Source organism: Ricinus communis, chromosome 5 (genome assembly GCF_019578655.1).
Source record: "Ricinus communis isolate WT05 ecotype wild-type chromosome 5, ASM1957865v1, whole genome shotgun sequence".
NCBI classification, from domain to species: Eukaryota; Viridiplantae; Streptophyta; class Magnoliopsida; order Malpighiales; family Euphorbiaceae; genus Ricinus; species Ricinus communis.
The window spans coordinates 9,443,757-9,461,018 of NC_063260.1; the positions used below are offsets into that span (position 1 = coordinate 9,443,757).

Sequence of the window (17,262 nt, forward strand, 5' to 3'; positions counted from 1 at the left end):
TAGATGTATCAGTTGTAAATTTTCTGAGTTTTAGGTCTCGCCTAGTTTTTCTGGCAGACCGGAGTATTTATGTAGAATGTAGCTGTTAAGATAAATTGTGGCTTTAATAATATTAATTTGAGATGAGATTTGTTTAAATCAGTGAGTGTCAGGCTTACTACGGGTTTCGGTGGCCTTAAGCCTACCCACTCCCTAGTGCCGGTCACGGGCCCACGGGTGGGGTCGTGACATAGAATCTTAGGTAAACCAGCTAAGAATTTCTCTTTCCAGAAAGGTTGGCTTGAATCTTCCCTAAGCATGACTCTGGTCAGGAAGGTGTCTTTGTAGGCTTGGAAATTGCTAATCTTTTTGCAGGTTAGATTGCTAAGGAGCTCAGCATTCTTGTCTTTCAGAAGAGAAGGGTCTCCTATGAAGTGGAAGAAAATCGTTAGGATTAAGGTTGACACAACATCCTCAATTGGATTTCCTAGTTCATCTAAGATGGGGGTCCCTTCTATTGTGGTTTGGATGGCACCTAGGATTTGGAGCTGTTGTGCTTGTGTGAGATGGTAATCCCACCATCCTTTAAGCTGGCCAGAAAATCCAACTATAAGGAGCTTAGCAATGGCTCTATCAGAGGTACCGCTTTGGGTTTTGTAAGCATTGGCTGCCATGGTCATCTATTGTAAGAGACCAAGAATGTTGTATTCTGACATTCCATCTATATTCCATTCATAGACGGAGGAGGCATTGAATCTAGATTGGGTTAGGATATTGTTCTTATTTTCTATTCCTAGATCTGGAGCAGTATTCCTATGCCAGGTTAATCTAGGGGCTTACCATCCCAATCTGTTGATGTTGGAAGGTTTTTCAATGACACTTTCTAGCTCTGAATCATTGGATTCATCACAATGGGTTTGATCTATAGCACTGATATTCCTACTACTTTGAGGAGTATCTAGTACTAGATTTTTGGAAGACTCAGAAGTTGCTAATTTGCTAAGCTGTTCTCTGACTGCTCTAGCAAACTTAGTTTGCTTTTGAAATTGATCTTGGCTAGGCTTTAAGATTTGGTAGGGTTTGAAAACTGGATTTTTGAGCTTTTCTGACTGGCTTGTTTCTTTTGGATGTTCAATGCTAGGGATTGGAGAGGTGAAGACTATAGGAGGTTTTTGGATCTGGCTTTCTATCCTAACAAGCTGCTTCCCTATTGTGTTAAGATAGGTATTCTAGAAATTGTTCTACTGAATAATATTCTTGACATTCTTCTCAAGATCTTCTCCTACCAATTTGTAAGGTGAAACTTCTATTTCATTCTCTCCATAAGGAATGGTTATCTTCCTAAGGAGAGGATGTTCAAACTGGATGGTTAGGTTTTCTCCAACCTTCCACTCTGGAGCCTTATTTCTTACCGTGATAGGACTAATGATCTTTTCTTTGAAAGGATAAAGAATATTATTTTCTTTGCAATAAATTTGAAACCAATCAAAAAATTTTATTTGGACTTTGTTTTGAATGCAAAATTGATAGTATATTTCTTGAATACTGTCTTTTTCTTGTAAATAATTCTTAAAAAACCAAAGTTTTTTAGAATGGTTTTTCTTTTAATAGAAATCTTCATGTAAAAGCTTTTTATCAATTTGAAAATCTTTTGAAATCATGTTGATTTCTGCTTCTAGATTTTGTGTTATTGCAGATGGTGATGGTGAAGAGGGGGTAGAGACGATACGAAGAAGAACCTCTTGTATTCTTCAAGTCGCACAAAGAAGAAGAAATATAGTGAAAAGAGAGAGTATAGAGTGAGAGAGATATTGAGAGAAACACCTTCCTCTTATATTCTTATCCTCCTTTTGTAAGTTATATTTCTTTAGTTTAAAGCTTTAGAAACAGGCCAGTCAGAAAAGCTCAAAAATCCAGTTTTCTTGTAAGTTATATTTCTTGTAAGTTATATTTTTTTAGAAACAGGCCAGTCAGAAAAGCTCAAAAATCTAGTTTTCAAACCCTACCAAATCTCAAAGCCTAGCCAAGATCAATTTCAAAAGCAAACTAAGTTTGCTAGAGCAGTCAGAGAACAGCTTAGCAAATTAGCAACTTCTGAGTCTACCAAAAATCTAGTACCAGATACTCCTCAAAGCAGTATGAATATCAGTGCTATAGATCAAGCCCATTGTGATGAATCCAATGATTCAGAGCTAGAAAGTGTCATTGAAAAACCCTCCAACATCAACAGATTGTGATGGTAAGCCCCTAGATTAACCTGGCATAGGAATACTGCTCCAGATCTAGGAATAGAAAATAAGAACAATATCCTAACCCAATCTAGATTCAATGCCTCCTCCGTCTATGAATGGAATATAGATGGAATGTCAGAATACAACATTCTTGGTCTCTTACAACAGATGACCATGGCAGCCAATGCTTACAAAACCCAAAGCGGTACCTCTGATAGAGCAATTGCTGAGCTCCTTATAGCTGGATTTTCTGGCCAGCTTAAAGGATGGTGGGATTACCATCTCACACAAGCACAACAGCTCCAAATCCTAGGTGTCATCCAAACCACAGTAGAAGGGACCCCCATCTTAGATGAACTAGAAAATCCAATTGAGGATGTTGTGTCAACCTTAATCCTAACGATTTTCCTCCACTTCATAGGAGACCCTTTTCTTCTGAAAGACAAGAATGCTGAGCTCCTTAGCAATCTAACCTGCAAAAAGCTTAGCAATTTCCAAGCCTACAAAGACACCTTCCTGACCAGAGTCATGCTTAGGGAAGATTCAAGACAACCTTTCTGGAAAGAGAAATTCTTAGCTGGTTTACCTAAGATTCTAGGTGAAAGAGTTATGAATACCATAAGAGAAGCCCATAATGGCCAGATCCCTAATGATTTCTACACTTATGGTGAATTAGTAAGCCTTACCCAGAAAGAAGGATTGAAGATATGCCATGACCTTAAACTCCAAAGACAACTCAAATGGGAAATGAAAAAGACTAGGCAAGAACTAGGTAGTTTTTGTAACCAGATTGAGTATAATCTCATAGAGCCTTCCTCTACCTGCAAAGGAAAATGCAAAGAAGATTTTTCCAAATCTTTTAAGAAAAAATAATTTTTCAAAAATAGAAAGACTCCCAAGAACAAGGAGAATTTCTACAAAAAGCCATTCTCTTCTAAATTTGCAAAACAAAATTCCAAAAGAGATTTTAGCAAAATTACTTGCTATAAATGTGGCAAGAAGGGCCATACTTCAAAGTATTGCAAGTTTTTCAAAAAAACTCCATGAGCTCCAAATAGAAGAAGTTTTAGCAAAAATTTCAGCTCTCCTTGTTGATTCCTCTGAATCAGAATTTTCGAATAGTGAGGAAGAATTTCAAATTGATGAAATCAAGACCTCATCCGATTATACTGAAACAGATTCTGAAGGTATTTCAAAGAATATTAATATGCTCACTAGGCAACAAGAAGCTCTTCTTGAAGCCGTCAAGCATATTAATGATCCCCAAATCCAAAAACAAGTTTTGAAAGAGATTTTAAAAACTAAACCCATTGTCCCCTCTTCTAGTAAGAATACTTATGATATTACTATGATATTGGATAAAGGGAAAAAGCTAAAAAACTCTCTTCCTACCGTTCAAGAACTTTAAAAAGAAATCAAAGCTATCAAAACAGAGCTCAAAGATTTGAAAGAAAAACAACAAAATGATTCTGTTTTGCTCCAAAGTCTGATCCTCAAACAGAATAGTGATTCTGATTCTGAAGAGGAAAATGATTTTCAAAATCTTGAAGTTTCTGAAAATGTTCCAGAAAACTTTATTAATATTTTAAAGGAAATTACTTCAAGAAAATATTTGATTCAAATAAAACTCATTTTCCCTGGTGATTTCCAAATAGAAACCATCGTTTTATTTGATACAGGAGCAGACCTCAATTGTATCAATTATGAGCTGGTTTCTAAAAGGTATCATCAAGAAACTAAAGAAATATAATTTACAAGAGGGGGATAAGAATATAAGAGGAGGGTGTTTCTCTCACTATCTCTCTCACTCTATACTCTTTTATTTATATATATATATCCTTCTAATTATTATTATTTATTTATTTTTCCAGTATGAGGAAATAGGAAGTATTATTACATTACAGACAAAGTTTGAACAAAATTCAGTTTCATTACAGAAGAAGAGACTTAAAAAAGAATAAAGAGAGAGGAACATGCAGCAGCAGCAGCTGTTTGATAGAAAAGAATGTGCAAAGAAAATTCAGATGCCACTTGGCTTCCTTCCATGATTATTATTTTTAAAATTGGATAAACAAAGCTAAGGAAGAAGCACGTCACGTGCTTTGCTTATTATTAATTGGTTGTCACAGGCAGGCTGCTTTTTATTTTATTGGTCTTCAACAGGTGGCTATTAACTATTTAGCATATTATGACATTTTCAAAAGTTAGGAGGATGACTTCTTTTTATTATTATTATTAAGTCCCTCCTTTTCTTACATCAGACAAAAGAAAATTATTATAATTAAATATTTTTATTCCCTCGCAAAATTAAGATACCAATTGAATTTAAGAATTTGATTACTGAATTTGTTTGTTATGATAATACTAAAATTAATAATTATCTTAGTTGTATCAACAAACTCGTACATATTTTTTTAATAACTGTAGCCTCTTTCTTTCTTTTTTTTCTCTTAATCACTTTAAATAAATTTTAAATTAAAACTATTAAGAAGTGTCATTGCTTATCTTTAGTCAAGAATCAATCTTGTTATTTTGTTTATTAATATTTATCTTGTTTGAGTCTTTTTTCTAATTTTTTTGTGTTATTTTCGGTATTATATATATATATATATAAAGAGATAATTTTTAACTTTTATTTCCTTAGTTATATTTTGAATTAAATGTAATTGATTTAGATTCTTATTTTGTGTTTTGGTTTATTTATTTGTCTTTTACTTTAATTTATTGTTTGCGATTTTTTTATATACTTTTACGATCGTATTATAATATATAATTATTTAGTCAGTAAGATTCGTAAATATCAGATAAGAAAATTATATAGGAAGATTTATATTTACTTTTTAATTATAGTTAATTTCTATATATATTTATCTCCATGAATAAAGATTTTATATTTTATTTATAAAAGAGAACACTAATACTTCATTTACATGTATATATAAATAAATGAAACTGAAAAAGAAGAATAAATAGAACCACCAAAAAGGGCTCTATTATTAGTTGGCTGTGTGGAGAAGCACATGCAAATCTGGATATATGAGAAATTATGCAAGAATAATGCATTAGACATCAACAAAATATAGATTATTGAGGTCCTTTTTCATTTTTTATTCATTTAATATGTAGGTCCATCATATATGTAAGTACGAGAATTAGATGTAATATATACTTTCTGCCTTGACAGGATTGCTTTACCTGTTTGGAATGGAATAAAAGCTGAATATATATATAAGAGGTGAAGATTTGTCATTCCTGCTTTTCAGCCCAAGAGGTTTTTTGTAAAATTCATATTCATATATATATTGATGAATTTAAGAGAAAAAAAAAAGTTATGAAATAAATTGAAATTGAGCAACTATCAATAAAAGTTTAAAAATCCCACTATATTAAGAGGGCAAAAAGAATTGTTTCAACAATTCAGGAGGAGTGTGTAGTAGTAATTGGAAAGATTTCTTTGTTTGGATGCTAAAATTTACAATTAGGAATGGATTTTAGCAGTTCCAAAGTGTAACAATATCTGTGCTATATTTAGTTATTGAGAAGCTGCAATTTCACCTTTTCATTTTACATTTTGAAAGCAACCCATCAATTATGCATTACCAAGCTTGCAACAAACTGCTGCCAAGCCCTGGCAAGTTCTCTATTTAACATATGCATACAAGTACATACTTTATAGTTGTCTTAATGGAGTAAAAATTATAATGAGTTAAATGCTTGATAAATGGTCTTTTTAGACAGTATTAATAGGGCATGTAGGCAAACTAAAAGCAATGCACATGTTAATCTTTACAAATGGGATATATATAGGAGTGAGGTGATGTGATTGTGATTGTGATAGTTAAAAATTGAAAGAGGAATTGAGGAAAAAAGAAAGGAGGGTGCAAAACCACATGCATAAAGTGAAGGCAGCACATGAGGGATGCCTTAGCTTCACTGGGCAGGGACCAACTAAGCCAATCTCAAATCAATCCTAAACTAAGTTCCAAGAAAGCATTACGCCCACTAGCCCATCATGATTGCCCACATGATGTCCCCCACTTATCCCCCACCAAATCACCATAGTTTTAATTGGGTGTGGTGGGTTTTGCAAGTCAACAAGGAAGAAAGAAAGAAATAAAAGGATAAAGGATAATAATGCCCACACGTATTTCTTTTTTCTTTTTCTTTTTCTTTCTTTTTTAAACAAAGAAAATAAATGCCTACAAGTTTTATCTAACCAAATGAAAGCTATGATGGCATATTTATGTTTTATACCTATTCTATGGAGTTGTATTTAGATTTTGATTTTGATATAGATATAAAGATGGATGGTCCTTTCAAGTTTCTTGTAGACTATAATAAAATGTTCCAAGTCTTCTATCATTGTTATTATTCTTCTGGCTAAAAATGCAAAGCTCTCATTTTTTTTAATTTACACCCAAAATGTAGGTTCATTTTTCACATTCCAATGTGTTTGTGGAAAGTACTCTTCAAGATTGTGTAACCATTAATCAAGGAATAGTTGCATGATTAGCATAGAGAGATAGAATGTAGGGCTAAGTCAAGATTCCTACTTATCCATTTTCACATGAAAAGAAAGAGAGAGAGAGAGAGAGAGGGAGAGAGATTTGGATCTTGGCTAATGTGGCAAGAGCTCCACCATTTCAATTCTTTTTTGATTTCCATATTCATCTATACCTACAATAAGCTTTTTTTATTTTTCTTCTTTTCCTAAAGAAAAGGGTTTTTGGGGTCAAATTTTTACCAGATTAAGGAAAGAACATGGTAATTAATGAAGCTGGCTTAGTGCCCAAGAATAGCACAAAAATAATGTAGCAAACTCTGAGGAAAGTGGACCCACCCAGTTGATAAACTTGCATACGTAAAGCTCTTTCATTAAGACTTAATTAAATTAGTACTAATTACCAGTGTCACGCGTCTTAAGAAGCAGATTTGTTGCTGAAGAATTCATTGATTTAAAACCCAATTAAGTATTAATCAATTAGATTGACATTCAACCATAAACTGATTGTAAAAACAAACATGCAATTAAATGGCCAGTTCATTAAAATCATAACCTATCCATTTTGCACATGACAAGTTGATCTTGCATACTTGTTATATCTATACAGATATATCCATTGATCCTTTAAGATTTGATTTTTTAAGACTTTTTCACAATTGCTTGTGATGAAATCTTTTAATAGAAGAGAAAAGAAAAAAAAAAAAAAAAGAGAGCACTCAGATTATCAATTTCTAGTTATGTATATTTATAAGGGAAATACTCAGGGATCAAATTGATCCATAATAAATGTGGATCAACAGAGATAATATATTTTTTTTTTTATTTGACACAATTACTTTTTTAATTAAAATGTAATTTTTTTCTCTTTTTCTCTAATTAATGCTTATTTTATTTCTATGGGAAAAGTGATTTCCACCCACTTGTTTAAATTTCTATTTTTTGTCGCTTTTTTTTCTTTAATAGGAAATTTCATATATTAATTAAGATTAATTCGAAATTTAAAATTATAATGTACATTACCATAAACAAATAAATGGAGGGAGACGACCATTTCAAATGTAACTTCATTTGCAAACAAATCTCCACAAATAATTTAATCCATTTCATTGTTTACGTGTTTAAAGATCATTCTCTCATATATGAATGATTTTATATGATCACAATATCAAACAATATAAGAATGGCCAACTAATTTTTATTTTATTTTTTAAAAATATTATATAATCTTTACATAATAATATGAACTTAAAAAGTAAAAAAATAAAAATCACAAATAAAATATTTAATATTATCTTAAGCAACATTAATCTTTATTGTGTAAGAGAATAAATTATAAAAAATTAAATTATTTTAATAATCAAATTAAATGTGAATAACCCATTTATTTTCGTATATCTAACCTTTGTCACTGAAAAAATTAATACTATCAAAGCTTTTATAATCTTTATTCATTTTTGTGTACTTTGATCTCTAATGGCCCAAACACCTAATAGTAAATCCATGTTGAATGGACTATCCCAGCACCACCTGGTAATCTTGAGGTATTATACAACACTAGTAGTAGGGAATAAGTGAAATCAATGAAAAGAGAGATTATCATAGTAATCATAATACAATAAGCAACACCTAAGTATAAATTTATTTAAAATTAATTATTTATTAATTTAAGATAAAAATCAAATTACGACTCATTTTATATTATGGTAAAAATTAAATTAAGAATGATATAAGGAATAATTAGATCAATTGATTAAAGGTAAGAGTAAATAATTAATATACATATCGATATGTAATAAAAATAATTAGTGATGGATGAAAAGGATAATTATGAGATTTTACTTTAAAATCTTAATTTGATCTATATTATCATGGATTAAGTTGATCCCTATAGCATTACTCTATTTATAATTCATAATTTATTATTCTTTAAATTAGAAATTTAATAGTCCATGGATTATATAATATGATTTATTTATTTGTCACTATAAAGATAATTACTCCTACCAATATTCTCATTAATGGTGAATAGTAAATTTGAAATTTGTAATGTTTCCAATTTTTAAAAATAAAAATACTAACTAAGTGAATCGTGATTGGCTATTTATTTATATTAAGATATAAATAATTTTTTACAAAATCTAGAGTCTATTTGTTATTATATATTAACTAATATTTTTGAAAACTAGAAATTAAGTGATGAATTATTGCCAAGAAAAAAGAAATACTTTCAGTCTCTCCTTTCTTTCTCCTTTTTCTTCTTATTTTCTACTAAAGCTTTTCTAATTTTTTACCACTTTAAATCATTTTTCTAAATAATTGTAATATTTTTTAATGTCTTCATTGTATTTATGTTTATTTTTATTATTAATCAAATTATACTCTTAATATGAATAAAATTATTTAAATTTTGTAGTTTGTACCTCTTCAACAATAAGAATCAAATCCTAAATAGAAAAATGAGAGAGAGCAAACTGATCTCATGGTTATTGTCTCATAAAATCGATAGCTAAGTATTACTTTCTGATGATCTTCTTCTTCTTCTTCAAAGAAAAAAGAAGAGGTTTTTTTTTATATTTAAGGTGGGCCAAAGCATACTGTAACATGTCCTTATGAATCATCATATGAATCTCCGAGCTGCTGCCATGCCAATGTAAGAGAACCCAACAAGACTGTACCATAACCCTTTTGAAATTAGGAACCATAAAATGCGACGATATTTATGATTACTAATTTGTCTCTTATTGTATGACACTAACAAACTGTACAAAGGTTTCTTGTGGAATAGGATCAAGAGGAATGGGCAATGGAAAAAAAATGAAAACCTCTTATGATGAGTCAATACCAAATCTCTGTGCAGAGAAAGAATTTTTTTAAATAACAATAAATATTGGGTATGAAAATAACATAATGGTAATACCCAAAAGTCATGCAGCAGTGCACAAAATGTAGTCAGCTACTTTGTCAGATTTTTAGGTTTGGCCATTGGTTGAAATATGTATACAAAATGTTCCATTTATTAGTGTCATGTGGGCTTATCCTGAAAGTGACAATAGATGGATTGTATAGAAAAGGGAGCATTTCTTTTCCAATAATTTCCATTATTCCTGACTTTGATCAATGCAAGAGGATGAAACTTCTTATCAATTTTGTTGAGAGAGACTTTCTCTTTCCCTATCTTTTATTGATGCAAGTTGTGTATCCATTTATTCAAACATTAGCCGAATTTTTTGATAATTGAATTAGTATTTGAACTTCAGTCGGCAACTAAATTGAGAGATACGCTTATTATAAATATTGATATTTTATTAATTTAGGTCGAATATAAATGCCGATACTTTATTAATGTAGGTCAAGTACTATTGATCATAATCTAAGTCTATGAATGCTTTCGTTTTACTATTTATTTACTACCCTTCAGGTTTTTTTTTTTTTTTTGGTGATCTTATCATCTTCAGCATAACCCATATCAATGATGATGCTCAAGTTAGGGACATTTCCCCTTAGTGAAAGGTACCTTATGTCACGTTTGGTCGACTACAAAGAAATAAGTGATGAATGGTTTTCTGTAATGTTCTTTTTGATGAGCTACCATACATTTGTTTTTACATATTTGTCATGTCAGTTTGGTGTCCACCAGAGCAATTGTCCTTGCTCTTATTCTAAATTGTTGTTCCAATTCTCTAATGTCAATTCCATATGCACATTTTTCCTACCTCCCATGAACTTTTGCCTTATATTTGGTAGCCTAACCAGAACAAAATAATATTGGGCCCTGAAACTGCCCTTGGAATTTTACTCTCAATTTGGTTTGCTACTTGGGTATATGTACATTCATTTTTTTTTTTTCTCTCTTCTTAAATCTTTTTTTGTGGCAACAACTGTTAATGTGTAGGACTTGTCATCCTTCCTTTTTCTTAATAATTGTTCTAAGAAATGAACTGTTATGATTCATTCCTGTGAATTATTGCACTTAGATTACACAACCATTCAATATCTTTTAAATTTTAGAGCCCACAGAGTGATCATTGTGGGTATCTCAATGGAACTTAAATGTGAAAAATGTTTGAAGTATCCTCGATAAATTGAAATATTGGGGAAATTTCATAATCTGATACTGATTGAATCCTATACCTAAACATCAGCCAAAGTCTAATGACTTCCAGTTGTTTGTCTATGATCACAGCTTTTTCTTTTCTTTTTGTTAACAAAAAAGAAAGGATCACTACACACCAAAAAGATAAGAGTATCATTTCCATTCCTTAGTTCTGAGTTCTGATGTCATTAGTTAATCCAAGAAAAGCAAGAGGCAGAAAATCCAAACCCTCATCTGAAGATTTTTTTTTTTTTAAGTACACATTAAAACTTGTGCCTATATTCCTATTTACAAGTGCCCTACAACGTTGTTCTTAAAGTTGTACCCTACACAAGGAAAATGCCAAAACTATCATAAAATCCTGACAGCTTCCTAGAAGCACGCACCAACAGGTAACCTGAGCCGGTGGTTCCAACATGGGCATTGCAATCAACATCAACATCATCAGCAGCAGCACAAAAGGATAACAGCGTACATGCCATAGCTCCAAAGACATTGCATATGCATAATTAGAAAAGTCGTCAAGACTGTCATTCACTAATGAATCCAATTACTGTACAGTTATCATGCTTGACAAACAATGAAAAATTTCAGCCAAAAAAGAGAGCTGTTCCAACAAGGCTAAATATAATAAATCAAATGATAAAACCTGAAGAAGTTTTTTCAGACTATTGCATCGTTACTATTTGATATACCGTAGTAAACCAGCAACGATAAATGTGATGGTATATATTCAGCAATTTGAAACATTGATGAAGAGCTGTTCCAGCCCTCCTTTATCTTTTCTCTTCAATATGCTCAAGGCAACTTCATAAGTAACTACCAAAATCATATCTGTAGTTAAGATGAAAGAGAAGTTATCTTGTGGTTGGTAAAGGATGCAAAGAGCTCATAACCTTGAGGTAGAAGCCCCAACACACACTTCCTTCATTGATAGGATTTTGGCCAAATGGATGTTGCTCTATAAACTTCGGTACGTTATCCGCTTCAACTAGTCTTTCCAGATAAACTCTAAGATCACCCCCATGGCCTGCAATAAATTGGACTCGTTTCTTAGTTATTTACCTTGTCTTACATGATATCAAAATAGACATAATAACTAGCAATCTAGAACACCAAAGATATCATACGATTAACATAAAAAGAGATTGCAATTTTAGTTTTGCTATTAAATTGTTATATGAGCTGAAGGGAGAACAGCTGTCTCCACTTAAGTATTTTGTTGAATCTCAAAATCCTAAAAATAATAAACCAACTGAACCCACCAAAATGTGTCTTACCTAATCCATTATCCTGCCTATTCTGACAGTGGTATGAATGAGGGAAAACTGCAGTATTCGCCTGTATATGAACATTCAACAAACATCAAAAAAAAAAAAAAATTTACCATAAGATTATAAAAAGAAGTGGCCCACGAGAAAAGAAAAAGAAGAAGTCAAGGAGCTCACAGGATTAAGCAATGCTTTGTAAGGTGAATCATCTAATAACAATGTATTTGACTCGTTATAATATCCTTTCTCCCAAGGAAGTTCAGGATCATCTTTTTCCCAGATTCTCCTCAATTCCTTAAAAACCAAGGGCTTATGCTTGTTCTCAAGAGTATTGAACTGTGTCAAAGTGCAATGAGAAAGATCCTGCAAAATAATAGTGTTTCAATCGGGAATTGCCATCTTAGAGAACCCACAAATGCATCAACTGTGATCTTGAAAAGAGAAGAAATGCAGACATAAAGAAAAAATAATTATTCGTTCAAATAGTTCCCTGCATAACATAATAAACTAAAATAGAAAACCAATCTTTTAAATTTCTACAGGCATGGCACAAGGTTGCACCTGGCAAATATTCAAACCAACAGAGGAAAGAAAAGAAAATTCTAAATATAATATAGGAAGTATCTAGAGGCAATCAGCACCCTGGAAGAATGAATACTAGATTGATTGAGCTTTTCAAAGCATCTACTAACATACATTCACTAGTAAGACACATTAATGGAAACGGAAATGAGAACATTGCCAAACAAAGGAGCCCAAAGAAGGCGAAATAAATTTGTTAGTGCCAGCATTTTACTTGCAGATTGTCCAACATGCAATAAATGCAAAGCCCTAAGAAAATTGAAATATATGTAAATGTACTCACCCAGCAAAACAGTAACTTATGCTTCATATCTCCCATAACATAATCAATGACATCATCAAAGTTTTTCCTGAAAGTATCCAGAATGTCTTTCAGTCAATAGTTATATACTTCATTTCTGCTTCTAGCATGTTAAGGCAGAAAGAGTGTGTCTTTTGAAACCAAAATTAATGGAGAATAATCACATTATTAACAAGATAAAGAGGACAAAAAGAAGAATATAGGTTGAAGACTGGAGAGTACTTAATTCTTGAAGACCAAACTCCCACTTCAAATCTCTCAAAGCAGAACTTTAAAAAATCAAGGCAAAAGGGTCTCATAAATACTGGTACAAGGAAGTAAACCATCAGATTAGTCAACTGGAGCAGAAAATCTTATGAGTATATCATATGTAATATTAACTCACTTGCTTTTCTCCTAATTTTTACATCTGCTTTATAGCCCTTCGGGGGGCAAGAAACTATGTCCACAAGCAACCCATTCAAATCAAGAACAAGAAGTTTGTTTTTCAAAAAGCTATTTGGTGCGCTTATTGGTAAAGCAGCCAAGCTTTCCGAGAGGCCATTATCCTTGTCACTAATAGCAAGTAAAGCATGTTTGGTTTCACCATCGTCTGATAAAAGAATTGTTTCATCTTCTCTTTTGCCTAATAAATTAAGTGTTGACAAATTATTCAAATCGTCACTATTCGACAGGCCACCTTCCTCTACCTGCTTAGCTGTATCACTACCATCTTGCACATTATTTCTTCTGCTATTTCTGAATGTTGGTTTCTTTTTGTGCCTGAAGCTGGATGTTGAAACATCATTGCTGCATGCATCCATAACTATACAACTAGATGCAATAACTTGAATTGCTTGTGCTAATCTTGTATTTCACTTTTGGTGAATTAGTACCCTGAAAATCCTCAATATTTGAAGTGTGGATTATATTTTACTGTTTTCTTTACTCTATCACTTTCTAATGTTTTATAGCTTTATGTTGCATTCCCTCATCAAACAGTTTCCTGCAAGTTTGAAAACAAAAGAAATAAATAAAGAAAGAGTTTTCAACTGAAATGATGAAAAAATGCAATAAAACATACACCAGCACAATTAATATGTAGTGCAGATTAGAATGTCAATACCTAACAGATTAGTAATAATAAAAACCTGGACCAGCGATCAAAAGAAAAACCATCTAGTCTAAAAGCGGAAAAATACAACTCGCCTGGAAACAAGTTAATTATTGTGCAGTTCATCCAAACCTACAATATCTAGACATAAACCCAAATTTGACATGATTCGCAACAAGAAAACAACTGATGAACCTTAATTGCAAATCCTGGTTGCCATCCCAGCGACATATAAAATAGACTACAAGATAAAATAGGATGGATTTGGATAAAATCTGGACTCTAAAGAGAAGGCTGTTTAATGGCAATAGGCAGTAACAAGGAAAAAAAAAAAAGCTGCTGCAAGCCTGGGACAGCAGAATGAAAATAATTTACAAGCAAATAAGAATAAAATTTGAAGAATTAGCACTCTGCACTAATAATTAATATGTAGGTAAGCACTGAACAAATGAAATGATGCCACCACAATTGGGATAACTGAAACAATAAATGATGCTGAGACAAGAAGCATTTCCTAATCGAGATCAAAAGCAAAAGGACCAACAAATATACATAGAAACTCTTTAAAACTTTTCCTTATTTGAGAATGAATACTAACGCTTAATATGAAATTCTTATCAAACAATGAATAGGAAGCACAAAAAAAAATTTCAACAATAAAAATCCCTGAAAAACATTTTAAATTTATAAGAAATAACATGACCCTATTTTCCTAAATATTGAAGCACCAAACAGGAAAATCATAAGAAATATTTAAATTATCAGAATAAAAATTATTCAATAATTGTAATTATCTAGACTTCGTCAAAAGATATCTCTTCATCCCTAGTGGCTTTCCCTTCTTAAATGTCTTATCCTTATTTTCCAAACATGGTTCATTATCAATATAGTCTGTTCACTCAACCACAAGTCAACTTAATCAGCTACTCTTAATCTTAGTTTGAGTTTGTTGGATGGATCATTATTTCTATCCTATTTCAGGCCAAATATTTTGAGTAAGATTCTAGCAAATCATTTTTGTGGTTCTAGCAAATTATTTTTAACCACTTTGCTTCATGTACTTGTTATCTAGCTCTCAGTCTTCTTTGCTATCATTACCAATCAACCTCCTTTCAACTAATGCACTATGTGGATCATAGCCAAGCCATCTTAATTGGACCTCCTTCAACTTATCCTCTGCGAATACCCTTATTACTGCTCCCCTCTTTATTGTGAGTTTACAAATCCATTTTAACATTCTAGTCTTTAAATACACTCATTGATAAACAAACTGTTTGGTCTCTGAGCACTTGAAACCATATAGCACATCCATCTTACCAATATTTTATGAAATTAATTCGTGCCTAAAAGGAACTTCCCACAATGACATAGCTCTCTCATAAGTGTTATTAAAAATTCTACCATGTATTCTCCAAGAAAGAGAGCCATGAAATAAAATCTAGTATGAAATAATAAAAGATACTTTGTGTTATGAAGAATAATACACCTCAGTGACAACAAGGACTCAACATGCCCCCTTTTGCTAATACATACAGAAGATGAAGTCAACAAAAAAATGAGTCAGAGGCAGCTGTTTAAGCTGCTAATTTCTTGAGTCACTGTATCTTATTGTTATGTGTTGTACTTCCCCTCCTTTTGTACTAGTTCTGTTTGCTTGACTCTGTATTTAAAAAACTCCATGACTCAGTAAAGGGGCAAGCTAGAATAATTCCTTTCAATTGTGTTATTTGAGATCAGTCAGTTCTCTCATCAATCGAGCTCTCAAGTGCTGTAAACAAGTAAAAATTGGGAGAAAAGAAAGAATAATATACAACCCCTTATAAGGGCAGAATCAGAATGACATCACTTTACAAGGTCCCATAATTCCAAATTCGGGCTTAAATTAATACAGAATTCAACTTCATATGCTTGAAGAACAACCAAAATAAAAAGTCTACACATACTATTTAACTAAACAAGATTACAGGCCTAAGAACTAGTCTCATCCAACAATTACAGAAACATCAACTAATCAGTAATCAAAGAAAGTCCAAGAAAATACCAATTATCTTACTTAATCACACTAGACATGATGAAAAACAAGAATAGCTAAAAAAATAATAATAATCTTGCATTATTACAATCTAATAGTAGGATAAGAAAACAAAGAAAAGAAAGAAAGAAAGAAAAAAGATGGCGTATTTATATATTTCTTTGGGTCAATCACCAAAACATGGAATATGTATTATCTGTGACAAAAGTGTAGCAAAAGCAAAGCCGTGCAGGCACTAAAAACAACAAATGAAAGCCAAAACCAGAACCAAATAAATGATTAACATATAATTTTTAGCAAATAACTACCAGAGTCAAGCAAGATTCATATTCATACAACCGAACACCAAATAAAAAAAAAAGAAAGAAGAGGAGAACCAGAGATTCTGCCTTCAAAATCCTTGAACAAGAAAGCTAAAAACAAGCAAGTACAAATAAAATAGGTTGCTGGTCATAACGTAAACTATATGAGTCATCAGCACCATTAAGCCTTGACGCATAACAAATACATAAAGAACCAAGCATTTCCAAATTTTAAAGAAAAACAGAAAATAAAGAGAACCCAAAATAAATAAATAAATAAAAATCTTGAATTCATATTTGTTGATCTTTCACTAAAAGCGGATAGCGAAAGAAAGCTGATACCTTTGATATACTGGAGGGTGCCGTCTGGATGTGAACAAGAAAAGTAGTAGCGATTGACTCTTTTAATATAAAAAAGACATGAACTTAACGTGGAGATAGAAACCAAAGGATCGTTTCAACTTCTGTTTACAGGTTAAGATGAAATGAAAAGACAAAAACTGATCTGACGATGGAAATACTAATTTTGAAGTTTGGTCTGGTTTCTGAAAAAAGCTAGCGAGACCAATCGCAAGGTTGACTTGAAACCAAACAATTTGCTCATCTAAGTTGGGCTTCATGCACTTCAGCATTCACCTATGGCCGAGCCCATACTCTTCCAAAAATATTTTTAATATCCTCTGGTTCAAATTTTTAGCTAAATTACTCTGTGTCCCTGAATTTTGAGTTTAAATTTCAATTATTAATACTAAATTATTTATGTTGTAAAATAAAAAAATTAAAATAAAAATGATGTAGAATAAAGAACAAAGAAAATAAAGAGAGGAGATAGTAATTTTTCTGTATGTATATGTATATGTATATATTTTATTGA

At 31.8% G+C, this 17,262-nt stretch overlaps 1 protein-coding gene across 1 annotated transcript; it reads right to left on the bottom strand.

The window, feature by feature from the left end:
• Positions 1–11,309: 11,309 nt before the first annotated feature.
• Positions 11,310–16,965, bottom strand: LOC8289053. The gene is made up of 7 exons (XM_015724443.3): positions 16,731–16,965; positions 13,347–13,946; positions 13,184–13,265; positions 12,944–13,010; positions 12,256–12,441; positions 12,088–12,148; positions 11,310–11,837 (listed from the first exon to the last, which is right to left on the bottom strand). The coding sequence occupies exons 2-7, from the start codon at positions 13,762–13,764 to the stop codon at positions 11,665–11,667; spliced, it is 987 nt and encodes a 328-aa protein (XP_015579929.1). The 5' UTR covers positions 13,765–13,946; positions 16,731–16,965; the 3' UTR covers positions 11,310–11,664.
• Positions 16,966–17,262: the final 297 nt, after the last annotated feature.

What these genes read in the sequence shown, in the direction of transcription:
- LOC8289053 (XM_015724443.3), bottom strand. Translation starts at nt 13,764, where the DNA reads ATGGATGCATGCAGCAATGATGTTTCAACATCCAGCTTCAGGCACAAA. An exon ending in GTTTGGTCTTCAAGAATTAA is followed by an intron (nt 13,011 to 13,183) that starts GTACTCTCCAGT and finishes GGATACTTTCAG; the next exon opens with GAAAAACTTTGATGATGTCA. An exon ending in ACAAAGCATTGCTTAATCCT is followed by an intron (nt 12,149 to 12,255) that starts GTGAGCTCCTTG and finishes GTTCATATACAG; the next exon opens with GCGAATACTGCAGTTTTCCC.